At 37.4% G+C, this 27,765-nt stretch overlaps 2 protein-coding genes across 3 annotated transcripts in view; both read right to left on the bottom strand.

Annotated features, from left to right (window-relative positions):
• Nucleotides 1–16: 16 nt before the first annotated feature.
• On the bottom strand, nt 17–11,981 carry NIPAL4 (NIPA like domain containing 4). Its single transcript, XM_032211907.1, has 6 exons — nt 11,936–11,981; nt 3,822–4,070; nt 2,985–3,041; nt 1,891–1,981; nt 1,413–1,573; nt 17–621 (listed from the first exon to the last, which is right to left on the bottom strand). Exons 1-6 carry the CDS (start codon nt 11,979–11,981, stop codon nt 17–19), a joined length of 1,209 nt encoding a protein of 402 aa, XP_032067798.1.
• Nucleotides 11,982–23,786: 11,805 nt separating this feature from the next.
• Nucleotides 23,787–27,765, bottom strand: part of CYFIP2 (cytoplasmic FMR1 interacting protein 2) — a 71,138-nt gene continuing 67,159 nt past the window's right edge. For both annotated transcript variants that reach the window (XM_032212256.1, XM_032212257.1), the window contains exon 31: nt 23,787–27,031. In XM_032212256.1, coding sequence (XP_032068147.1) covers nt 26,864–27,031 — 168 coding nt within the window. In that variant the 3' untranslated portion in view covers nt 23,787–26,863. The remainder of the gene's footprint in view (nt 27,032–27,765) is intronic.

Here is a 27,765-nt window from a genome sequence, read left to right as displayed (position 1 = left end):
AATATTAAAATAGGTTTCAACTGAAGATCATGAATACTTTGGGTTTGTTCTGATCCTTGGTGTCTGGATTATCCAGCTCTATTAAAGTGTTATTGTCATCCTTAATTGCTGGTGGCTCCTTAGAAGTCTGGAGTGCTTGTGGCAGATTCTTCAAACTGACATCCATATCCTTGAAAGCATGGAGTAAAAAGACTCCTAAAATAATGGTAAGAAATCCACATACTGTCCCGATAATGTCTTTTACAGACATGGTGACCCACTCTTTAAAGAGGATAACTGAAGTTGTGATGACAATAGTGGTGAAGAGCACATAGTAAATGGAAAACACCATAGAGGTATTGAAGATGTCCAGAGCTTTATTGAGGTAGTTGATCTGAGTAGCAATAGAAGCCACTAACGTGAAGACAAGAATCCAGGTCAATGGGTTTTGTAGAACAGGCAGGTGAGTGAAAAAACTCTTGATAGCAATGCCCAGCCCTTTAACAGAAGAGACGGAGAAAGCCCCAATCACAGAACAAATGGAGAGGTAGATGAGAATATTGGTCTTGCCATAACGTGGTGCTAGGAAACAAATCAGAACTAAGCTGATAACCAAGAGGATGCTGGCATAAACCAGAAAACCTGGAAGAAATAAAAAAACAAAAAAAAATATGACAAATCGTGACATTTTTATATAAGACAGAATGCAATGCTTAGCACAAGCATTGGCCAGTATAATAAATGGATGGGTAGAACAACACAGCACTGCATTGTTTTTAGGAATTTAAATACATCAGTCAGTTTATTGTAAGGAATGGGCATCCTCTTACACATGCAAGAACAAGATTTAAGTCTACAGAAGAACAAAGTTTTTAAGGACACAAGCCTATGGCCCCGGAAAACATGGAGGCGAGGAGAAACCTAGGAGACAGATGTGAAAATCCTGTCTTTCTGGCTGCAAACCACTAGAATTGGTAGATTACTGAAATATTCCAATTATTGAATTTAGGGCTACTTTACAACTTTGCATACAGCTCTTAAGGATAAGATTCAGTGAAAGCCAGGCATTCATGCTCTGTATACCTATCTTCTCTGAAAGGCTGAACATCAAAAGCTGTTTCCCTGTATCTCATCTCGAAGACCAAATTTTATTTGAAATTTATATCCATTCAAAATGTAAAAAAAATAATTGACAACTGGACATAAGAGTTTCATGACAGATGCTCTCCCTTGGGAAAGAGAAACAAGACAATTGGCACAACCCATGGGATGCCACTGAACCCAAATGTGTACAAAATCATGGAAGAAACACCCTTGTGCAAAACACTTTTACAATTATGATATCATTGCCCCAGGAAACTGGTTGAGATATGATAACATTCCAACTAAACACAATACCTTCATTCCTTTGCTACCTTATTTCATAAGCTTACCTGGTTCCTTCAGTTTTGAAAGCAATTCCCCCAAAGTAGTGATTTCCTCTTCTTCTGGAGCATGTATCACAAGAATGGTACTACCCACAATGCTCAGCATACAGCCAAGTTTGCCTAGCAAGTTCAGCCGTTCTCCAAGGAAATAAGAGGACAAAATGGCACTGGGTACAACAGACAAATGCAGAAATACAGTCTTAGTCTTCCTGTTACACTTGGAAATTGCTGATAACAAACATAAAGCTCTTACAAATCTGTATTTTTATTAATTGACGTAAATTAAACATACCGAAACACAAAACTAATAGGCAAGTTCAATTTTGAGAGGGGGGGGGAAAAAGCAGGACTTAAGTACATATCTGGCTATTGGTATATTAGCACAAGATTAGAAATCTCTTTTTTACTGGCAAGCCAGAGCACATTATTAACACCTAGGCCTAGAATAAATGTAGGAGAAAAGAGCACAATAAAAGGAAGTCACCTTATAAGCACACTAAGTGCCCCGAGTGGTGTAACAATTGTTGCAGCTGCAAAGGCATATGCGGCAAAGTTGGCGGCCTCTCCTCCACCCACTGAGCAAATAGCCACCAGGGGAAAAAAGAAGTGGGAAAAAAAAACAGGTGAATTACAAGTATTACTACCGATATTTAGCTTCTCATTGGCCAGCAACCAGTATTTCAATAATGACTGATAAAATTTGCTTTAAAACGGCAACCGGGATTGCCAGGTATGTGGTTGCTAAGCCATGTGGTCACGTGATATCTCCGTTATAATCAAATCATTTAGCGATCTAAATTCCGATCCCAATTGTGGTGGTAAGTCAAGGATTATCTGCACAACAGCCTTTGTAAGACACTTAGCTTCCAACAAAATGTCCCCCAAGTTTTCCAATAGATCAAGATCCAAGTCCAGTTTGCCAGTATCTCTTTGTAAGTAAGAAAAGGAATCCAAACGATTGAGCAAATGATGCTATATTCAAATTGCAATGCAATAATCAATGACTCAAGATAAAGATCCGGTATAGCAGAACTAGAAAAATATTGTGTAGTGTGTTCAGAATATATTTTGGTATGTACATTTTGTGGGACTGAAGTTGCCTGCAAATATTTACAATACAATAGCAAAGTTGGAAGGGACCTTGGAGGTCCTCTAGTCCAACCCCCTGCCTCCCAGCCCATCAAATTTCCTGCATCCCAGCCCATCAAAGCTCACATCACTATAAATTTGTCAGTTGCTGAAGGCATATTGCTGGCTCTGACCAGCAAATGTCTCTTCTGAAAACTGAATCATTTAAATTCCTGAACATTCCTATGTTATGGTGATAAGATCTGAAAGAATAATTTCCACAGGCTTCTCCGTGCAAAGAGGCCTTTAAGCACAAAAAAGATCTTTAAGGTATTCAAACATAAACTCCTTCAAGTACAAAAAGGCGGAAAAACGTCATAGAAACAACTTCTGTATAACTGTAGCATGTGAAATAATCTTTACGGCCCAGGGAAACACAGTAGGTAATCATCAAGGTTAAATATTTGATCAGATACTAACCCAGGCTTGGCTAAATATAATCATACTTACTGGTTATCAAACCTGCCCACCACAGCCAGTCTCTTAGATAGCCATGACCTCCATCTCCTGGGGAAATAAAAAGGACATATTTAGAGGAACATTTTGTAAAAACCTTTCATATGAAATCAAATCAATTCCAAATAAAACCTTACAGTACTTAAACATAAAAAAGAGAAAGAAACAACAGCTTGAAAAAACAACAACTGGCCTACAAGCCACAACATACATACGTATGTTCAAAGACTCGTAAATGCCTTTCAAGAAAGAGAAGTAAATAGTACCTGAACTGGGCCTTAAAATCCCTCCGACACACACACCCCTCTTGCGTGCAGGGACTGAACTCCCCTGGCTTAACATTTCTGAAATTAGCTGCAATAACCTTATGCTCTGATGTGAACATTTTATCATAAGCCAGAGTGTACATTGTTACAGACTTGTTTTTCAACATTTTCTCCAGAAACATATTACGCTAGAAAAAGTATTGCTATTCTACAAACAGGACTGGATTATTAACCTACTTGGACTTGTGCTGTGAATACTGACTCTAAATTTTCAGGTTGTGTATTTAAAATGGCAAAATATAGGATGAATTCAATGTGATATCTGAAGAGGTCTCCAGAGGCCAGAAGGTATTAATTACTTCTTCAACCTGGAACCTGACTGCTGTGTTTTCTAACAACCATTATTCCCAGTCAGCATATCCTTGATTATACTGGCTCTGAATTTTTGTGAGAGTTGAATTCCAAATATGGCAATGCTTAGGGAATGCTGGCTTAAATGCCACTAGAGTTGTTTTCTAGAAAAACATATTTTTCTGTCCCCTCTCATAAGTCAAAAAATCCATACCGGCCCTGGTGCCTCCTTTCTCCACCAGTCGACGCAGTCCTTTCTTCTTGAGGATGACACTGGTGCCAATGAGAAAACTTGAAAAGATGGCCAAGCCCAAGCCAATGTAAAAGCCATATTTGTCTTCAACTTGTACCATCCAGTTGGAGCTTAAATTAAGATTTATATGAGGTGAAACTGGAAAACTGACATTCTTAATGATTTGACAAACAGCATGATGATTCAGGCAAGCCAGAGTGATCAGAGAGCCTAAGCAAGACAAGGAAATGTGGGGGAGAAGAGAAGATTAGAAATTAAGACATTAATAATTAGCAGCCCACATGTCTTTAATTTTGCATGCAACCTCCTAGATTGTTATTGCTAGGAATCTTTCTTTCTTTGTTTGGATTCTTGCACCACAAGTGGCATTTCATTACTTCTTAGAAAAACTATGAGATTAAAAATATACATTCTAAATCCATGCAAGGAAAAGAATTGAGAAACAAGGCATTCAGATGCCTTAAAACACAACCTTAGAATAACCAACAATCTGGGAGGTACTGTATTCTTCTTGGACTACAAATATTTTCAAGGTTTATTTCAGTCTTGAAATTCAGCTTAGATGAGACCATGTATTTGGAAACCTACTGCTTCTTGGTTTTTTAATTACATATTTCTAAGACTATGACATTATTGCTGTAAACCAGAGGTGGGTTGCTCCCGGTTCAACCTGGATTGGGTAAACTGGTAGTAGTGGAGGCTCCACCCATTTGCCTGGATGCTTCTGTGCAGAAGCATCACACGTGAGTGTGTGCATGAGCAAGAGAAACCGGTAGCTCCGGGATTTGCAACCCATCTCTGCTGTAAACCATTGTCCTTCCAATGCATGTTCTCACATTTGGCCTTGCTCTGCAATAAATTAGTATTTGTAAATAGCCTTTGACCATTTCTACTCTTTAAAAGGATCCCTGATTGTAAGATGATCTACAGGAACCTTCAATTCATAAACATCAATTTAGTACATACTCAATTAACTGTTCCAGTGTTTCCCCAAGAAAAGCTTGTGTCCATTTTATTAGGTGAAAATAATTAGACGATAATATTTTATCACAAGTTCTGAGATGTCTCTCTATGGTAGGAATGTCAAGCTCGATTTCATTGAAGGCCATATCAGTGTTGTGTTTGACCTTGGGGGGGGGGCATGGCTGGGATGGGAGGGAGTGGCCCTTTACCAGTGAAAATGGAACTCATGGGGGATGTGTGTGGCCTCCCAGAACCCAGTTTTCAGCTTAGACAGTCACTTGCAGCCCCCTGCCAGTGAAAAGAGAGCTCAGGGACACACACACACACACACACACACACACACACACACACACACACACACACAGAGTTTTCGCTGGCAGAGGCACCACAGCCTTTGCTGTTTCCAGGATGGCCTCACGGGCTAGATCTAAGCATCCCAAGGGATGCATCTGGCCCATAGGCCTTGAATTGGACACTCCTGCTTATTGTTTATGCTAAGTTGGAGTGCTGTGGTTATCAGAAAATACAGGAGCGGGGGGGGGGGGGTTGAAGGTTTTTCACAGATCCTTATCAGCTGTGTTTGAAGTAGAGTATTCAATGTGGATGTGGACTTGTGGAAATTTAATTGGGGAAGCAATTAAACATTATCTAGCAGTGGTGAAAGTAATGTTTATGCATGTTGAGTATAACTATTTTAAATCATTAATTTTATTACAGGTATACTTATGTTTCAAGAGCTAAATATTTCTTCTCAACTATCCCATCTTCAAAGCAGCCTGAGAAACAGCAACTTCTCTGAAATCAGCTGCACATGAATTTATATAGAGAGAATGAAGGTGAATTTTCTAAACTTTCCCAGGGTACAATATGTTTTGAGTCTTACCCCTTTCTCTTCAGGTCACCTGTAAGTATGAATGTGTATAATCTAGAATGACAAAATAGCTATGTTTTCTTCTTTGATATAATCCACGTTGTAATTCTGGCACTCAACCAAAACGTCAGCTGGAATTTTAGCCACAATAAAGAACAATTAATTGGGAAAGATGAAACTGCTGAGGATTGTTTTTAGCATGTAAACATCAAATGACAAAATGTGGCTCTTATAAGAAAAGGATGAGAATCCCTACAGATCATCATTTTGAATATTTCAAAAGAACAAAGTATTTGTCTGCAAAATAAATTCAACAAATTCCATTTTAAGAAAAATGGAAGTAATTTTAATTAATATATCCCATTGTATTACCTCTTATTTCAACCAGCTTGTTTCTGACATTTTCTAATAACCATACACTTGCTTATTTTGTAGAAAGTGAGACCTTGTTACATTCACATCTCATCTTTCCTATAAAGACTTCTTTAGTTCCAAAGACAACACCACTTTCTGAGAGACTGGTCCACTAATGGACTTAATGATTCCAGGCCTAGTCCAACTATCTAGAACTTTGTATAAAGATGCATAAATATAATTAGAAAATTAACAAATACAGACCTATTGAGAAATAAAGAATTGATTTTTGCTAATACTAAAATACTGTGTTTTAGACATCTGTATTATTATTCTTATTTAACAAGGACGAAATAAGAAAAAGCACATTTTTAGTTAGGGCACTACAGAATACTATGATATAGTCAAACATAGCTTCCTTAGAGAAGTTGAAAAAGGAAGCAAAATGACTAACACTGTTATCAGAGCTATCAAAGAACAAATGAAGCACATCACAGAAATATTTATTTATTTAAAAAAATTATTTAAATTAAAAAAGAGAGATTTAGCTGTAATCACCTTTGAGACATAAAAATCAAAACAGTGAACTGATTACTATATGGCCAGATCTGGAAATATAGAACTAATACAGTACATGATAATGAAGAAGTATTTAGGACACCAGTACTATTTCTAAAATCCTACTTCGATCCCTTTTCTGTCACTTCATTTTCTTTACAACACACAAAGTTTCAGATTTGATGGGATAATATTCTTGAGAACTCCCCTTAAAAATTAACTAATTGAGCCAAAGCCATACTGTAATTTAAACAAAAGTATCTGAAAAAGAGAAGAACATAAGTTTTTGGAAACAGAATTATAGCACACTCATTGTCTCTCAAGAGAAAGAAAATTTTGCATCACTAAACATATATCTTAATTTATGAAACAGAAAATGATAGATGCTATAATTCAATATTGAGTAGGGGGAACTGAAAAAGTTTCTAGGTTTCAAACAAATCATGTTTATCAAAAGCATCAAAAGTGTTTTGTGAATGTTCATGTTTAATACATTTATTATAACTTCAGATGTAGACAACTGGTATCTGTAATTTTGTTAAAAAATTAACCTTTTTTATTTCAGACGTGGCACTTAATCCGCTAAAGTCTGCATTAAGTTGCAAGCACAAACTTCTAAATTAGATGGAATAAGCAATTCAGAAAAATTGGAAAAACAAGAAAAGAAATTAAGCTGATTCATTAAGGCAGCCAAAACTTTAATGCTACTTTTTAAAGCAGCCAAAGCATTTCTTCTGAATGAATGTCAAAGCCTAGCCTGCCCAGCCCTATTCTGTAGTTCCTATCTCACACAGTTGGGGAATAGATACATGTTTCAAAAGCAGAAGCCTGTCCACAATTTTGAAATGCTTCATTCTTTGTACATACCCCTGTAATTGCCTAGGCCCAGAGCTTCCTGTTCTAAGTGAATGTAGGAGTGCCACCATTATTCTGTGCCTTATCTATCACCGCCAAAACTATGGATCCGTGTCTAACTTAAGACAGCTGCTTCTGAACTATCAGAAACAAAGACTGAGGCAAATTGTTTTTTTATAATTGTCACGTTAGGACTGTCTCCTCCCTCCAACAATTTGCCTTCATTTATACAACAAAATTGCATAAGCAATCATAAAGTGTTTCTCATAAGAAGTGATGCACATTCTTAATGTTAATGTTCTTAATGAAGAAGTGAAATATAGCGGGTGAACAAAATCAAGGAAGGTTAATAGTTTTACCAAAGCTTTCCAAGGGCACCTTCAGGGGCAAATGATTTTTCCTCCCAATCCAGATATGTAATGAGTGGATTTTGTCCTCAGACAATATAGCTTTTTCTGTCTCCTTACCCATCACAGCCCTCTTCCCAGCCATTCAAGGTATTTGTGAACATCTTTAAATCTCTTCCAGCCATGGGTCCAAGTTACCATGGGCCCAGGTTACCCTGTCTTGTCCCAGTTACATTGGCCCATCCCACCCAATCAGGCAGGGCTGCTAAAGAACTTTGATTGACAGGGTCCAGGAAGAGGTCCTTTTCTGTTATTGCCCCAATCCATTCTTCCCCTTCAGGTGAGGTTGACTCCTACTTTTATGGTATTCCAGAACAGCATTAAAATCTGGGTCTTCCCCACAGAAGAAAAGATAGTAACAAAATTTTAGAATGCGCAGAAATGAATAAACTAACATTTGAAATTAAAGAAAAAGAAGACACTGAATATTTTGAGGTATGGGATCTATCGATGGCTAAATAGGAGAAACAGAAGTTAGCTCTTTGAAAATTACAAGAGAAAGATTAATTTTATTATTAGGGTTGTTTACTGTAACTTATTAATTTTTATTAATATTGATTAATATTAACAATTAATATATATTAATATTAGGAGGGGAAAGCACTGTTATTATGAGATTACTATTAGAGAATACCGTTATGATGATGATACTCAAAAGAATTGTAATCAGACAACACACTGTTTATACAAATATTTTCAAGGTTTATTTCAGTCTTGAAATTCAGCTTAGATGAGACCATGTATTTGGAAACCTACTGCTTCTTGGTTTTTTAATTACATATTTCTAAGACTATGACATTATTGCTGTAAACCAGAGGTGGGTTGCTCCCGGTTCAACCTGGATTGGGTAAACTGGTAGTAGTGGAGGCTCCACCCATTTGCCTGGATGTTTATGGATTTTGAACATGTTGCTCTTTTTATTTATATTAATAAAAAAAATCTTAAACAAATCTGGGTCTTCCAATTGGCATGGGTGCCGAAAAGTAATATGCAACTCTGGGGTTAGTTCATGGCTTAAGGGCATTCCCTCCATCTTTTTAACTCCGTCCTTTAACTGCTTTTTTAACTTTGTTAATTTTATTTTTTGTATGGATTGTATGGATTTTATGGATTTTAAAAAATCTGTAAATCCCCCACAGTCACTTCATTAGTGAAATGGGTGATGTATAAATTTGGTTAATAAATGTATAAATTCCTGAATGTCATGGACATTTTGGAATTGCATATTCAGAAATTGAAGTGAAACCAGGCATCAAGAGAAATTGACAGAGCTCCTTTGAAACAAGTCAGGAAGTGTCTTTTTGTTTGAACCAGACAATCCTGGATCAAAACCACCTTCTTAAAAATAAATAATTCCATTTGTTCTTTCATTTGCTTTGGGGGGGGGGTGTTCCTTGTTTGAGTTTTAATAGAGAAGTAGTATGCATTGAATGGATATGTTCACAAATCAGAAACTGAAGAATAAAATTGAAAGAACCATTATAGAAAAAAAAATATTAGCAGCTCTTTATTTATCAATTTGCTAAAACTGTTTAAATACAAAAGGAGAGATAATGACCAAATATACTGAGGGAACAGGAAATTCAAATCTGTCTTTTGTCAAATGAAACAGAAAAAAAGAAAAATGCTGCTAAATTATATCAACAGCAATGCAAATATAGCATTGGTGGTATTTAGACCCTGGCACTGTGCCTAATACAGGACAGTCTTTGTGAGCCTGAAAACAAAAAGAGAATTATTATTAGTTCTGAAGCTACAATGCCCTAATGTCATGCAATAGCTAGCCCTTTCCTTCTTCTGCGATAGCTACCCTCAAAAGCAAATAATCAGAAAGAAAGAGGCTGAAAATGGAGAGTGTTAACTCATACATTAAGACAGCTTCTGCTGCACTTTTTGGTAAGAAATGAAGTTCAAAGCCCTCTGAATAGCTAGGAATTGAATGTTAGGCCTAGTCTATGTAGGCAGCAGAAAGAAGTGGTAATAAAGCAGAAAGCATATTAAAGAAGCAAAATTTATTTCAAACTTTTAAAAAAGAATGCCTTATGGAGATTCTCAGGATCTAGGTCATGGTTGTCCCAAAGGAAGAAGAAATAATTTTGAACATTCCTTTGTTAGAATCAGGAAAAGGCAACTTTTCAAATCTGAGTCCGTTTGTCTCAGATTTAAAGTTTGTTTTGTAGAGGCAATTAGGTATCCCAATTTATTATGGGATATTTTAGCAATTCATATACACCTGTTTATTTACAGGTGCAACTTGCCTTTCTTCTAAATTTTTGCAGCCTATGCTAGAGAATCTCATAATTAACCCACACAAACCTGTCAACCATGGGAAATTTTAACTAGACACATGTAATAAGACAGGGGTGGGTTGCTCACGGCGTTATTGCTGCATGTGCTGTTAAATGTAAATTGTTCTTCGCACATGTGCAGAACAATTTACAGTGAACCGCACAGGTGCAGTCACTAAAATTCAAAATGGCGGTGGCCAAGCGGCAGCAAGGGAACCAGTTTGGGGGTGTGGCAGACGTGGATCGCTGCCGGTTTTGCGATCCAGGCCCGAATTCCACTACCGGTTCAGCCGAACTGGGCCAAACAGGCAGCAACCCACCTCTGATGTCAATAAAAACAACAATATATAGTACTGGGAAAGACTAGCAATGTCGACTGACTCTGACAAGTGGATTTAGTTTGTGGAAACAAGGCTCAACTTTGCTCCTGCAAGAATAAATTAAATCTACATTGGTAATTTAACAACAGAGTGGCAAAGATTTATGTATGATCAACAGTATAATACCTCTTAATATGCAAATTGGAAAACATTATTGCTCTGAAGAAGTGATTACACATCAATCTGTAGAATTAACAGATTGCTTTCCTGGCTAAGGTTTCTAATAACTCTTTCAGGATCCACTGCCTGAAGAATCTTCTTCCAAAACAAACAGACCCAATCCTTTCCTTAGCAAAATATAGAACAAACTCTATAAAAGAAGCTGAAAAGCTGAGCAGGAGTGTGGGAGGATATTAGGCAATCACACCCCTGCTCCTTTCACCTCCATTTCTAATAAGGTTTGGTTTTCTCACAAACTTTGTAGGCTTAGGACAAACAGGAGTGGCTTGATGGGGCTGATTTGTTCCTTATATACTCAAGATCTTTGCTTCCTCTATTTGATCGTCCTCCAGTTGTATCACAGAAAGATGACCCACATTCCACTAGTTTGAGTTCCAGTTTTGTCTTGAGAGTTACTAATGAATGCCAAAGAGAATGTTTTCAAAAGCAGTTTGGAAGTGACCCTCTTCCCATGAACCATACCACAATCTTGGATCTTGTGTGGTTTCACCATGCATTAAATAAAAATACGTGGCTGAATTTTTAGTCCCAAATCAGTAAGTATCCCGGTGCAAACTGTTTTGCAGTTGAATGAAAAATTAATTAGGAAAGTGGTTAAGTTCATTTAGAAAAACCAACTTGCCTTAGCTAATCTGTCTCCCTTTTGATCCAGCAATGATATCACTCTTAGCAGATTAATTTTAAAAAGTATAGACCTCAACTCCCAGAATTCTGCTTGGGAAGGTGAAGTCCCCATCTCTTAAAAGGCACTAAGGTTGAGAAATAATGAATTATAAGTATGCTTCATTCTTGTTACATTTTGTAGGAGGAAAGGGAGACCGAGGATTAAGAGTTGACTAGAAACTTCTGGAAGCCAAGAAAAGGGGTAGGTTCAGACCTCTTTCCACAGGAGAAAGAGCTGTGCCAAAGAGGAGGCAATGAGGGCCAAGTGGGGGGAAAGAGCTGGGATGGAGACCTTATGCATTTTCTGATCAATATTTTTTAGAAACCAGTCTTCTTGCATCTCTCTCCCAGGGACGACAGGTAGAGTCAGGTTCGTTGCGAAGGAGGGGGGTGGGTGGGTGAGGAAGATTTCTCCCTAAATCGTTCCTTAGAATTCAAGGAATTTGGAGGGGAGGAAAGGTTTTCCATGAACCTGAGCAATGCAAGGGGGTAGGAAAGGGAGCCTCCCCAAAAGCCAATGGGGGGACGGGGACCGGAGACGACCGCGCTCACTCACCGCTGACACAGCTCCTGTTCACCCACAGCGGCTCCGGGACCTCCATGCGCGCTTCGGGGTGAGAAGAATCAGCACATCCTAAAAGGCAGCCCCGAAGGAGACGTGGTAGGGAGGAAATCTGGAGACGGGGCGAGATGCGCGCCTGGTGCCCCCCCCTAGTTCGCTTGGCTTCGCTGCCGCCTCCCTCTTTCACTGTTAGCTCCCTTCGGTCGTCCGCTTCGGAAGCCTTCGCTCCCCGCCCTTCTCCTCGCCACGCCTCGCCTAACCTGCGGAACTTGAAAATTGCCCCCTGGCGAAAGTGGGATCGCACCTGCTCCAGACGGATACGCCGCGCCGCGCCACTCCTTCCCACTCCTTTTGCGTGGTGTCTCCTCGCGCGTCACAGACCTGTTGTCCTGGAACTACGAGGTCGACGGACCGTGGAGCGGACCACGGCACACACGAGCCCTTGTAGGCATTCTGTGCCTGGCTTTCGGCACGAGGCTAGAGTCCCCTGCGCTTTATTGGTTAGTCTATTTTCAAAGGAGGAAAGCCCATCCGTTTTTCCACTTTGATTTAAACTATTTTTCCTTCTTAAGTTTTGTTTATGCACTCTTTTTTTTTGTTTCGGAGAGGTATGATTTACTGAATGTGAGCATACCCCACACTAATCGCTGATGGCGTTACCTAGTCAGGTAATAAAACATCTGCAAGCAAACAACGAAGCTCAGACAACACCAAGGACTACACAGTTCAACTCTGAGCTACATATCTTATTTTCTTTTGAATTCAGTGTAATCTTGTTCTAAGTCTTACAGAGTCTAACAGATTAACAGAGTTGGAAGGGACCTTGTAGTAGGTTATCTAGCCCCCCCCCACACACACACACAAGCAGGAGATCCTACACCATTTCTGACAAATGGCAGTCCCATTTCTTGAAAGCTTCCAGTGTTGAAGCTCCCACAACTTCTGAAAGCAAGCTGATTTAGTGACTCAGGCCCTTATAAACCTCCAGGTCTTGCAGTGGGATATCAGCAGTGTCACCAGTCTTACCTGCATGAAGTAGCAATGCAAATCTAGGGTATCAATTAGCATACTTTTCCCAGTGACATCATAACTTTGAACACTTATGTACAAAAGGAACTGTTGTAAACTGAGGACAACCTGTGTATGGGCAAGGTCTTATTGCAGGCAGACCTGGCACTTTAGATGGTTTTGTGATTATGCCAATTTATTTCTGTGGATGAGTGTTTCTTTTAACTATGGCTCTTGCTGCTGCTTAGCATTCTTAATAGAAAACTGGCATATAAAGACAACAGACAAGACGTATGAATAAACATGATTTTCAACTAGACATTTTGATAAATGTCGCTATCTCATAATACAGTGAGCACTGTGGTATCACCTGATTGTCAATATAGAGAAAAAGGTAGAAAATGATGTTTTTCATCCAAGTGCAAACAATGGGGGGAAAGTTCTTGTTAAATAAGTTAATAAGATACATGAGAAAGGTATGCCTACATATATGTGATTACAAAATAATTTTATTTACTTAGAATCATAGTTTGGAAGAGACCTTGGAGGTTTGTAATCCAACCCCCTGCTGAAGACAGGAAGAATTTAATTAATTTTAACCTACCTTTACTATTTTTATAAATCATTCAAGGCAGCAAATATACTTAATATTCTTTTCCCCTCCTATTCTCTGCACAACAATAATCCTGTGAGGTGGTTTGGGCTGAGAGAGAACGACTGACCTAAAGTCATCCAGCTGGCTTTCATGATTAAGGCACAATTAGAACTCACACCCTCCTGATTTTTGGTCTGGTGCCTTAACTACTTAACATTAATTTTCATAATCGAAGTACAGGTTCCTGGTGAGAAGAAAGTTCTAAATCTAAATGTTTATTGCATGTCAGGCTTCATACATCAGGAGAGAGAATTCCAATAAATTACAGTGTTTTCCTAACATCGCTTGTTAGGCCTGGGCAGTGACTGAACTAACATATTGTGGCAAGGAGCAATAATTTATCATTCTGAGAATGGTGACTGGACTAGTCAAACTTTATTGCTTCAGCTCGCCTTCATTATTATGGCTAGCCAGCAGACTTAACAATAAACTGGCATGTTTGTTGAGTCCTGAGTTTTGCTAGCTTTAATCCTCCCACGATGTCTCCAACAAATCTTTTTACAATTTACATTTAAACATTTACATTTCACTGACACAGCCAGAATAGTTTTATGCCAAATATGTAGGGGGAAATTATTTGGTTACTCCCAAAAGTTGTCTTTAGAAATGTCTTTACATAAGAGTGTTTACATGAAGTCCAATATATGCCTCCTTTTCTGGAATTGAGATTATCTAACAATTTTATCTGCTGCTCAATTTAGGTAACATATGTTTCTTTAGGCAGGTCATGAAGGCATCGCTGGGATTTACAGTCTTATTGGGTGCTTCTAGCACAGGGATGTCAAATTGGATTTCTTTGAGGGCTTTGTAGTTCTCCTCTGTGGGCTGGCTGGGGGGGGGAGGAGGAGGGGACGCAGGATGGATGCCTCCTGCATCACCCTGCTGGCCAAAATGGGGCATGGGGGCACATGCAAGGCCCCCCACGGCCTGTTTTGTTGCCAAAAGCACCATGAGCCAGTCCCTTGCTATTTCCAGGTGGGCCCAGCAGGCCAGATGTAAGCGCCCCGTGGGCCACAGAGTATAACAACCCTGTTCTAGCACAACAGACTCAGAGTGGAAAGATATGGGAGGTTACAACAAAAGATAGTATCTTTTGAATTCCTGTTATTTTTTTTGTGAGTCAGGCAATTGTATGATAAAAGCCTTGTGGAAAAGCACAAGATGAATCATATGTAAACTCCAGAGTTAATGGTCAGAAGTTCAACCTGTGTTCTAATTTAGAAATATGTTCCCAACAAAATATTGTGCCAGTTCTACCTCACTGGTGATATTAAAGGATATTATGACTGAAGAATTATTAAAAGTAAAGATGTTATTTTAAAAATGAAGATAGTCTCTACTTACCACCACAGGCTTTATACTTGAAGCGTTGCATCTGATTACCATGCCTGAATCTGCATAGCGTTTCTGTGACCAACCAAGATAAGAATATAGGGTGACATTTCTGGCCTCAGCTCATTAAAATATTTGTGGAATTAAACAATTAATTAAAACAAAACCATGATAAGAAAAGATTCTTTCCTTGTGAAGTCTTAAATTGAAAGTACAGCTGTACACCATGTCACTTGAGCCCAAATAAAACAGTCTTTAAGACATGAATCCATTAAAAGGTCCTGCCAAGTCCCTTGAAATTGGCCCTGTGAAACTTCTGTAAAGAACATTGTTTTCTTAACAATGTAGCTATGCTTGAAATACTGGTTTGCAAGCTGGGTGATGTGAATCTGAGGTAACTAAGAATCTGGAGTGTAGGTTAATGCAATGCTTCCCACTATGTTACTTGGCTGAATAGGAAACATCAGAGATATTATCTGATCTAAATAATTTCTTTTAATACTTAGTTTCTCATTTTTATAATATTAAAAGTTTCTTTGTTATAATGATTTTTATTAGTTTGAAAATACAAAAATAAAAAAAACTAATACAAAGTAAGAAAAACCTAAAAATTAAAAAGGGGAGAGAAAATAAAAAAAGATATATAAATAAATGACTCCCCTTCAGTGGTGGGTTTCAAAATTTTTTAGAACCTCTTCTGTAGGTGTGGCCTGCTTTGTGGGAGTGACTTACCGGCCATGTGACCAAGTGGGAGTGGCTTGTCAGTCATGTGACTGGGCAGGCGTAGCCAACTTGTAAAATGTGGTGAAACTCACTTAACAACGCTCTTGTTTAGCAACCAAAATGTTGGCTCAGAAACTCTGGCATTTGAAGCACGCACATCTTAAAGCTGTCAAGTTACAAGACCCTTGCACCCCTAACCCTTTAGAAAAAAAAACCCAGGGATGTTCAAATTTGACAGCTTTAAGACTTGTGGACTTCAACTCCCAGAATTTCTCTTCTCGCTCTTCATCTTGATGATGTGCGGATGGGCAGGGGGAGGGAGCTGGAACTGGTTCTAAATGGCACTGTAGATTTGTGGAACCTCTTCTATAGAAGAGGTTAGAACTGGCAGGAACCCACCCTTGCTCCCCTTGTATCAAGTACAATTTCAGTACCTTAACACCTTCACTGACATTTCAACAAGAGATCTCTTCTTCCCATATCTCATTTGCGATTATGAAGCTTCATCACTTCAAATTATGAAGCCTCATCACTCAGTCCTAATCAGCAAAAGTCTGTTAAGTTATTTAGAAACAACAACACACACGAAACATAATGAAATTAATCAGTTTTATACTCTTTTCCCAAAAATCTCTTCTTCCCATCTCTTATCTCTAAACAAATTTTTGAATTCTTATCATTTGGACCTAGTAAAGAAAAATGGATTAAGAGCTATCAGAAACAACATGTATATTTTAACTTGGATCAAGTTAAAAGAGCCGAGGTTGCGGCAGTGGTTAAGGTGCAGTACTGCAGCCACTTCAGCTGACTGCTAGTTCTGCAGCTCGGCGGTTCAAATCTCACCGGCTCAGGGTTGACTCATCCTTCTGAGGTGGGTAAAATGAGGACCCAGATTGTGGGGGCAATATGCTGACTCTGTAAACTGCTTAGAGAGAGCTGAAAGCCCTATGAAGCGGTATATAAGTCTAACTGCTATTGCTATTGCTATCAAATAAGTCCACTCTGTATTTCTTCTGTTTACTTTTATGAATCTTTCTGTTCAATCTCTTCAATTCCTACAAATTGACTTCTACTCTACACTTCCTGACATTGGAACTTCAGCAAATATTCCCTTTGTGTTCATTAAATAGGTAAATGCAATAAGCCAGTTGAAGAAGGTTGGCTGATAATTTAGACAGGAAGAAATTCCTGATCTTTCTGACTGGGCCACCTGCAAAAGATTTCATGAAAGAATACCTTGTAAAGTTGAAATACATGTTCTGAATATTAAAAAAGACTCATTTCATAGTTTTGTTTTCCTATATTCATATTTATATACCTACACACATATATACATATTTATCTATATCTCCCAGTTTTATGATTTGGGGAAGCTGAGAACAATGCCACTCATTGCCCAGAGTTCTTTCTGGGTTAAGGCCAGGTATATAACATTGTGAAACAAACAAATAAATATACAAACAAACCTGAAATTTAATTGATGTTAAAGAAATAGGTATAATTAATTTGAGTCAGATAATAAAAGTGATATGGTGTAAAATTAAACAATGTGTGTAACTTCCTAAATACATAACCAATTCTAAGAAATAGATTGGCCATTTGCTAAAACCTAAGAATGGCAATCACTTAGCGCCATATGTGAAAACAGGGAGAAAATTATTTCCAAAGATTAAATTGGAGTACAAAGCAAAAGGTGTAATTCATCAGTCATGCGTTCAATGTGTGTTGTGTAATACTATAGGCACTGGAGGAGGAAAGCTGTGTTAACCTACGGCAATCTGAAAACCACTTTTTATAGGTAGCACCTTTTCTAACCAATTCTGTTAAAAGGCATGAATTTTCATGACCTGCAGTTCATTTCATCAGATTCACTACCAGATACTAGTTTTATTTTTATTTCATGGAAAACCAATTCCTGATTTTTGTGTTCTGCATTTTCACTTTTTTTTAAACTACACATTAGATTTCTGTAGTATATAAAATGTACTACACATCTTATTTCTTTATCCAGCACCTCTGCCCAAGTCAGTCCACCTCAGAGTAAGATTTCAATTTAGCATTGTTCAATGAGGAGGAAACGAAAATACATGTAGTCACACTAACTCATTTAAGATCTTTTGAAATGGGCCAGTTTTAAAATTCTCTTCAATGACATCCAGTGGAATTGAATTAAAAACATTGTCTTTAACTTCTTGAAAGGATGTACTTTATGTACTTTACATAAAGTAATATTAACATTTGGTCAGATTGCACCACTGTTTTGAAATTAACATTGAGAGATTAAGGCAGAATAAATAGTTTTTTAAATTTTAATTCCATGTAATTAGGATGGCTGGTTCATATGAGCCGAGTAAGATGTCCCCTTTTAACCAGCTTTTATTTTTCTTAAAGGAACAGGTTCTTAGAATGGTCCAAATAAGCTGGCTTGCTTTCTGCCCCTCCTCTCCTTCTGGAATTCAAGGTAATTAACAGTTGTTTTTTTTTTTAAAAAAAACCTTGTGAAAAAAGGTATTAGAGCAATGTCCTTTAAAAAAATCAGTTCTATTAAATGTGCTGGTTGCACCACTTCTTGGAAAACTGGTCTAGCAAGTGTCAAATGCACTTTTGTGATTGCATAGATTAATTATGTACAAAATGCAGTTTGTGCGCTTAGTTTAAAGACAATTTAGAAATTGTTGCTGGAGCAAAAAGATATCTCAGTTTTAGTACAGGGATGTATATTTAGTATACTAAATGTGCTGGATATACACATGTGCTGCATATATGCGTATCCTTTTGTATATATGCATCCAACCATAGTCCTTGACTTATGTCTGTAATTGAGCCCAAAATTTCTGTTGTTAAGTGAGACATTTGTTAAATGAATTTTGCCCTATTTTATGACTTTTCCGCAGCTGTTAAGCGAATCAATGCAGTTGTTAAGCTAGTAACAGAGTTGTTAAGTGATTTTGGCTTTCCCATTGACTTTGCTTGTCAGAAGGTCGCCAAAGGTGATCTACCTCACCCCAGGACAACCGTTTGTAGATATGAGTCAGTTGCCAAGCTTCTGAATTCTGATCACATAATCATGATGGTCATAAGTGTGAATAGTCATAAGTGTGAAAAACGCTCATAAGTTTCTTTTTTTTTCAGTACCATTGTAATCTCAAATGGTCACTAAGTGAACTGTTGTAAGTCAAGGATTACCTATATTTGTTTCCAAAGACATTTTACAATTCTGTTAACTAAACTGAAACTTTTTTAAAAATGGCAAAAGGTATGCCAATCCACTTCTATAAATCAGAGAAAACTCTATGGATGCAGATAGCCAGATACAGAGTCACAGCTAAATTTTACAGCATTTTTACTTTTACCTAATTAGTATGAATGGTCTTGGGACAAAGTTCCCTATAGCAATTATCTGGGTGAATCTTTTCTTCGTTAAAAAAAAAAAGCAGTTGTATTGACCTTGTTCATCTTTTGCCTAGCCAAGAAGTCTGTAAAAAAGCGTGGTGTGCACTCCCATTCCAGTCTTCGGCTTTTCCCTCCGAAAGAGTTATTCTTTAAATTTGTAGAAAGACAAATAATTTCTTATTCTTAAATTAACATACCGCCATTTCATCAAAATAATTTTCCCCATATAGATTTGCCAAATGCATGTATACCTTTCTCAATTAATGTAATCTCATCTTGGCTATTAATTTAAATGTGAATGAACAAGTAAAACAAATTTTGGAAGGAGTTGCATGTAGGATAATTTTATGAAATGAATAAAACTTGCACAACCTCCAGGGGTGGGTTATTTGTTCATTTATGTTGCCAGCAGGACCAACATAAAGCTTTGATAACGTTCAGCGGTAAAGTTATACATTCAGGGAATCCAAAGAGGGAAATGGCAAATTCTTTTTCACAGAATTGCATTGTCAGGCCTGTAGTTATGGTCCTTTTAGGATCTTTGGCCTGCCACACTCTCTATTATTTCACTATGCTGTTTCATTAGTATAGTAATTGGGAGGGGAGAATAGAAAGGAGTAGAATTGTAGAATGTGTTGCTGTCATTTTTTTCTAGACGCCCAAGGTCATCTTTTGTCTCCGCACCGCACCTCTGCATCTGACCAGAACTAGATGAGTGGAAATGCCAGCGTAGCTGAAGAAGATTGGACCATGTGATGGATTTATGGGTGTGGGGATAAGATCATGAACTTTCAACTGGGTGACATCCCAGGAAGTTTTAGAATTTGGATTTCCACAAATGTGCCAACAAGTCTGTCTTATTAAATTGGAACTTTAAGGATAGCTCTGATTTAATTCTGCATGATATTTGGAACACTGACATGCATATTATTATTTACAGTGTACTGCTCTGCTGTTCTTCCATGGCTGTTGACGGGAATTTTTGCAATACAATTTGATTTCACAAAGTAGCTTTATACTTTCTTGATTGCAAAACAGCAATTTTAATTTTTCTAAGTATGGCAAAGTAAAAGGCATTTTGGGCCTTCAAGGTATTCCTGCTTATGTCTGAGTATTTTAAAGAGAAGATACAGAAGATACAATCATGCCTGATTCTCGCCAATTCTATGGACTAGCTCTCTCCACATTTTTCAATCTTATATGACCTCTTTCACTTATTTTACTTGACTGGTGTTAGCTTTTAGGGTATACAACCACTGGAGGTTTATTTTATTTTAAGAAGACATTACTTTCTACACTTCACCATTCTAAGCGTAATTACCTTTTCCAGTGAGTTTGATTACATGACTTGGCCTAAATAAGACAGAATTTTGTGATTTTGCCTTCCAGTAATATGTTTGACACCAGTACCTGCTTGTTTGTTACTTTTGCTGTCTATGGAATGCACAGGAGCCTTCTCTGCTAGCGCACCTTGAATGAATCAATTTTCTTCTTGTGTGGTTTCTTCATGGTCCAAATGGACATATAAAGAATTAATAAATGCTACTTTTAATTTCTTGATCTATCAGTCATGCACTCAACAGAATATATCACACAGCAGAACAATTCTTCACCATCAGTGGCCCATTATGTGACTATTAAAAAAAGTTGTACGTTTACTTCACTTAAACTACAAAGGGGTATAATCTGAAGCCTGATGCTGAGGAAGGCCACCGAAAGCCTTCAAGACTGCCCCTAGAATATTTCCAGTGAATTGCCTTAATATGACACAATGCATGCATTGAGAGTGATACTAATAATCATCTGATGTAAATTAAATTTAAAAAATACCATTATGTTCTGCCACTGCCACACTGATGATAAAAACAATGTTATTTCCCAAACAGTAAGCTGGGTTGACAAAATCAGAAATGAGGTGATAAGCTGCCTGGAAAAGCCAAGGGAAACTGTCAAAGCTATTAAAATTGAAAGTTCGAATATTTTGGAGATGTGATGCGAGACCTGGAAAAATACGCCATACTTCACTTAATCCTCCAGGGAAAGATTGAAGGCAAGCAAGGTCCAGGCAGAAGAACATAATGGCTTCAAATTATAAGGGACTGGTTTGGACAAAAAGCAGCATTTTTTCGTGTGGCTGTTGATAAAAATATGATCGCAAACATGATCACCGACATCTGATGATGGATATGGCACAACAAGAATAATTCTTCATCAGGAAAACAATTATCCAGGTTTTACTCTTCTGTTGTGTAATTACCCATGAAAAATGTTTGGATCATGATTTTAAACTTGCCTAAGAGGCACAGAGGTGTTTCCTAGAAAATTAGGAAAATGTGTTTATGGCCCTTCCCTACCATTATTCCTGTTTGTTCCCCTTCTTGCCACTCTGCAGGATCACATATTTTATGAGAGTCAATTTAACATTGCAACTGGAGAACCCAGATTTATTTGTAGCATCAGGTGATTCTGAAATGCCTAACTCAAGGAAGTTCATCTTATGTCCTCAATCACAAACAAAATCAAGTGCCGGAGTAATTTCTTCATCCTCGTGTTCACACATTTATTATTTCAAATTCCCCCCCTTAGATTTATCCCAAGTTTATTGTACACATTGTTTGAAACTGCAATACAGGTCATCATCATGTCATCGCACGCAAGGTATCTTATTATTAGAGAAGCATTGGAACAGCAACAAAACTTCTGTTGACCAATGATGAAAGAACAAAAAATATAAAACAATATATACCGTTTTCTGCTGCTTAGCAAATATGATTCAAACACCATAGCTGATCACTGCTGTAAATATACTGCACCATAAATAAATGTAAAGTCATTGTACAAAAAAACTTAGACATTTTTCATACAAACAGGATACATTTGGAAGAATTACACAAAGATTTTCCTTATATTTTCCTTTTAAAAAAAGATTGTGTTTATGTTTTCAAATATCCAAATACTAATGAAATGCAGATTACTACAGAAAAGCAGGGGAATTACTATGGGCTCTGATACATCTGATAAGTGCTGTTGGGGAAAGGAATAGAATTCAAGTGTATATTTCAAATCACTTTCATCTGAAATCATTAAAACCTAAATGAGAGCAAGCTAACTCTGCTACAGGGAATCAAAATGTATTGAAGAGATCACTATTTGTTTTGCTTTTGTGTAAATTGATAATTTCCATGAAGAATTATTACCAACCAAACTACCATATGTGGTTGCATAGTTTTAATGCACCAAAACTTTTTAGATGCTATTGAAAATGAAACTTGAAAGTTTCAAATAAATGAAAAAGAGGTAGTTAGGGCCTCTCAATCCCAATTTTTCTATTATTTGCTTATTGAAAATCATATTTTCCTTCTCATTCATAAGAACAGCAAAGACAAGTTTTGTATTAACATGACTCCAATGTCTGATAAGTGAAAAACATCACGCGGTAAAAAAAAGTAGGTGCACACTTGAACTTCACGAACATGCTTTTGAAATGTGTGGAAATAAGCATTATCCGCAATGAAGATTTCCATTTCTCCGTCTTGCATGAATTCTATAGATGGGTAGACTTCTAAACACTTCAAGGCGATCAATTGTGCTATTTGCCTGTATGGGGTTAGGCTTTGTGGAGTTACAGATAGCTTTACATTGCTCCAACATCATCATTATTTTTTGAGACAGAAATGTCTTCATGAACTTTGGAGTATTATCTTAGTCTATAGTTTGAGATTAAGGATTTATGGTACATTTTAAAATTTTGTAATGTATGTGACAGCAGGGGAAATTAGAATAGCAGTCTGCAAAGCCCAATACAAACATGGGGCAAGTCATTCAGAGAACAAAATCTCAGCGGAAAAAATAGTCTCTAGCACAGTGTTTCTCAACCTTGGCAACTTGAAGATGTCCGGACTTCAACTTCCAGAATTCCCCAGCTGGCATTTGCTGGCTGGGGAATTCTGGGAGTTGAAGTCCAGACATCTTCAAGTTGCCAAGGTTGAGAAACACTGCTCTAGCAGATGGATTAACATTGCACAGTATTTAAACAAAAACCTGACTGGAATATATCTGAACTTACTTTGAGGTTTTCTGACACTCAGCTATGAGACCTTCAACAAAAACCTGCTTTTCTTTTCACCACCACACACATACAGACAATAATTAGGTTTCCCCACAAGCAGTCCTGATTTTTTCCCCCCTGGGAGTGACTGAGAACTCTTTTGTAATACTAATATAAAAGCAGAACCTAACAAACCTCTTTCACATGACTGAAAATACTTATTAGAATTACTGATCTCTACACATTCTTCAGAAAACAAGATACAGGATGTTATACCAATCCTACAGCAGATACTTTGGGAGAATATTTGTTTTGAAGATAAATGGATTTTTTTTTCAAGGTTGACTCAGCCTTCCATCCTTCCGAGGTGGGTAAAATGAGGACCCAGATTGTTGGGGGCAATATGCTAACTCTGTAAACCGCTTAGAGAGGGCTGAAAGCCCTATGAAGCGGTATATAAGCCTAACTGCTATTGCTATTGCTATTTTTACATTTACCATATTTAATGACTGCTGTAAGAAGAAAAAGAAAGAAAAGAATGAGAACATCTGCCTATCAATCACAAGAATATGTTCGTGTTTGGTTTAGTTTTTAAAATCTGCTTTGTTTTTTAAAGTTAATCAAGTCTTACTACGGTAGAAACTGTGATGTTAAGGAGTTCTGGCAGTATTGTATATGCTTTCCATAAAAATCACAAAACACTTGAACTGTTCTGGCAGATATTTGGGATTGAAAAGAGCAGGACATTTCCCTCCTCTGAACTACTTTGTTCACCATTGTGGTCTATGTAAAGAGTCTTAATTCTATGAGCCTTTCATTTTTCCATCAGTACAAGAGACCCCTATTTTACCACCTCAAACCCATAAATGGAATGTTAATAATAAGCCCAGTATCACCTGAGATATTACACTAAATCAGACATTTTCATATGCAATGTACTTTTTGTTCTGAAGACGTTTTCACACACATAACTGTACAGATGTTGACTTATATTCAGCCTGGAATCTGGTATGGCGAGGGTTGAGCTCATGTGAAAAGCAAACAATGTACGATTAGGTGAATAGTACAAATAAGAAAACTGTATATCTGAATTTGCTTTGCTTTGATGCTCTTGGATAGAGGGCTTAGTTTTGCTGATATCATGGTTTTCTGTTGCATGAAAAAAGCTGAAATATCTTACCACTTGAATAGCTGCCTCAGAACTTATACACAGGAAACAGATATGATATGTGAAACAATATTCCATCAACTTCCGTATAGAGAGATGTAAATCTTCCGTGGAAAGAAGGCGTTTAAGGAAGGCCACATACTAATGATCTTATGCTGCTGCTGCTTTGGGCATATTGTTCTTACAAGATTGAAAACAGAAAACATTAAGTTAACCTTTTTGGTATTTTTATCAGTATTAGTAGGTTCTGGTTTAATACACCTGGTACATTGTGATGAACAGTAATTAAATATGCATTTATGATAAAGAAGAAAAAGCACAGATGAAAATCTCTTAAGATCTAAATGATGCAAAACAAAATCTTAGCTAGACTGCCCTTCTTTGGCATCAGGGCTGGGGGCAAAATTCTGGAGGGCAGCAGTCTTGAACAAGACAAGGTCAAAAGCCAACCGTTATGGAAGAGTCTGGAACTGTTGAAAAACATCCAACATTGGAAGAGCCTGGCTTCATTTTTTGCAGGCTAAAGAACAGGGAAACGCCTCTACCACCATCTCCACCCTAAGAATTTCACAGATCATTACCTTCAAGTAGCACAACAATTTACCAAGATGTTCTAATGATCAAGCCTCCAGAGATGAATAGAAGACAACTACTGTCTTGCATGCTATCATTCGTTTACATAAAGAAACTTTTTAATGGACTATACCCTTGCAGTTCTGAACAAACAAGGAAAACTGTCCAAATATTTAATATTTTGAATTAATTTTGAAATTCTAAGCAACAATAGAACAACTTATATTTTCTTTATAGGAAATTAATCTGAACTGTTAGAGGACTTCATTCTAAAACTCCTCTTTTTACCCTGGAGAATTACAGGGGAATTACAATCCCTTAGAGCAGGGCTGTCAAACTCGCGGTCTACAAGCCAGATGCATCATGTGCTGGCCACACACACACACACACACACACAGTTTAGCGAAGGGGGAAAAGTCGCGATACGTCACGTGATGCCACTCATGATGCCACGAGTTTGACTTAGAATATACCAAAAGAACTCAGAAATGAATTATTCTCTTATGGTCTTAAAAGATCCTCCTTTTCCTTTTATTTCCTGTTACATGCTCTAGCTTTGGCAATTAAACTAGTTTTGCTTGGGTAATTAAACTTGCTAAACTGGGTAGCTTTTATCCTCAAAATCTTTTTTACTGTCGTATTTAGACTCACAAAGATCTTCTCATCTGATAAGAGTTATGACTGACTTAATAGTTCTGTTTCTCTTTCATCATTCTTGCCCAATCTTGTCTCTTTAAGGCGTACCTCGTCCTATACATATCTGTTACGGAAAGTGTCTGACTTAATTTCTCCTGACTGTGTGTAGTACCATCTCATTGAAATTACATGGATTTATCTCCTGGATGAAGAAAGTAAGAGATCTATTATGAAGAAGAGCACATATGTTTTCTCAAATTATCTCTTCCCTTCATTCGATAAGCTTTTTCATTTTTTAAATCAGCTATGAGAAATCCATATGTCATTGGAACCATAGATATTAAAGGAAGACAAGCTGTTGCTTAGAACAAAGATTTTGTTGAATGTATTCCTAAGAGCATTTCCTTTTAATTCCTAAATATGGATCTATAGTTTTGAATTTTCATAGATTCCCATTTTCAAGAATACAGAAATGTAACAACCTCATTCTTCTATTAAAAGCATTCCAAAGAGGAAAAGATGCTGAGCTCAAAATATAAACCCCATTTCCAATCAAACTTCGAAGAAGACGTAGCCTGCTAACTTCACTAAGGGCTGAGGCCATTACAATGTATATCACATATAGACAATGACTGTCTGTAATTCTAACAGTAAGAAACAAATATTAGCTCAGATGTATTCATGTCAAGAAAGAGATTGAAAAGAAAGCATTACTTTGTTTTCTCCATAGCATTGTCAGTCAATGCAAAAGCTGGGAAAATTTGTTTGTTAATATTCCACTGCAAACTAATTCCAAATTTGGCTTAGCAAAGTAATTCTAGAAGGCGAGATAACAATTATAGCAAAAACCTGTTAATTTCAAATAAACAATTATATGCTTTTTCTGTATCACCTACAGGGGGAGAAACTCATAATTTCAAAATGCTTAAGCACTTGTATCTCAAAACCAAGTTATCAAGGAAAACTATTGTTGTTTCAGTGTGCACCAAGTGGAAGACTTGCAACATTTTGAAATGTGGGCTTCTTTAACTGGAATCTCAAAAACAATGACCATTTAAAGACTGCAGATTTTTGTGCTTGAACAGATGATTATGGGTTGTCATGAAAATAAAGGAAACTCCAGGAGGAAAAAAAAAACCACTTTCTGCTTCTTCTCACCACAGTTTCAACACTATAGGTAAAGCCAGCCAGAAAGATATAGAAGAACATGCATTCAAACGAGTCTTCTAGGAAATGCATCTTTGTGTACTGGATCCATCCATGTCTGCTTTGTTGCAGGACCTGTGTTTGCAGCTGTTCGGCTTCCAACAGCTGAAGTCCAACCTTTCTCGCCAATATCCAATGGAAAGACACAAATCTTCACACTGTATTTCCAAGGCTGAACATTTAGCATGTTGTGGCCAAGGACTGATGGATGGGGGGCTGAAAGCAGCGAACATGCTCAACTGTTGAACTGTCTGTTTCCACTGATTTCATGTATTTGTTCAGGATGGCAAAAATCTCATTGTTCAGAATTTGGTACTTCCTGATCCTGTCAGCCATTTTCTTAAGTGGCTGGAGATTAAAACAAAAACAGGGAATAAGGAAACATGAACAACATCTCTACTATTTTTATCCATCCTGTTAGCCATCCTGTTATCCTAGCCCGTCAGGCCTGGGGACAAAGATAATCGCCCCTCCCAAATGATGAATGAATGTTGCTCATTATTTTACTCTATGTTTGTCTCGTCACTGTTTGTATTTCCCTCCCCTGATCTTATGTAAGCCGCCCTGAGTCCCCTCAGGGAAAAGGGCGGCCTATAAATGTTAATAAACCTTAAACCTTAAACCTTATCCAAAGAATCAGCAAGACTATTGGATAAATATGTAAAATAGTTCTCTCCCATCTCTAAATAGAAAAAAAAGTTTCAAACTCCCCTATTTCTTAGGCATCATAACTATAACATCTCTTTACATGCTTCCACAAAGGAGCTGGAAAATAACTCATTTGCCTTACATTTTTATTAAATTTATGCAGAAGTGGCTCTATTTTTGTTAAATTATTGACTTCTTTAAGTCCTTATTTTCCTCTTTCTCCTTGTCTCCCTAGAGAGCCAAAAGTACACAACTGTTTGCTAATAAAGGTCAGCAGATCCTGAATTTATTATATGTACTGTATGTACTAAGTACTCACAACAGACATCATCTTGTTCAGTTGGGAAGAGCTACTTACTGTTCCTTTATATAATTCTCCCACATAAAAATGCAAAATCCCCAAAATACAAGTTGTGCTAATCTGATAGACAGTT

The sequence above is a fragment of the Thamnophis elegans genome, chromosome 2, assembly GCF_009769535.1.
Source record: "Thamnophis elegans isolate rThaEle1 chromosome 2, rThaEle1.pri, whole genome shotgun sequence".
NCBI lineage: Eukaryota > Metazoa > Chordata > Lepidosauria > Squamata > Colubridae > Thamnophis > Thamnophis elegans.
The sequence above is the reverse complement of the archived record's forward strand: the minus strand, read 5'-3'. Positions and strand labels throughout refer to the sequence as shown.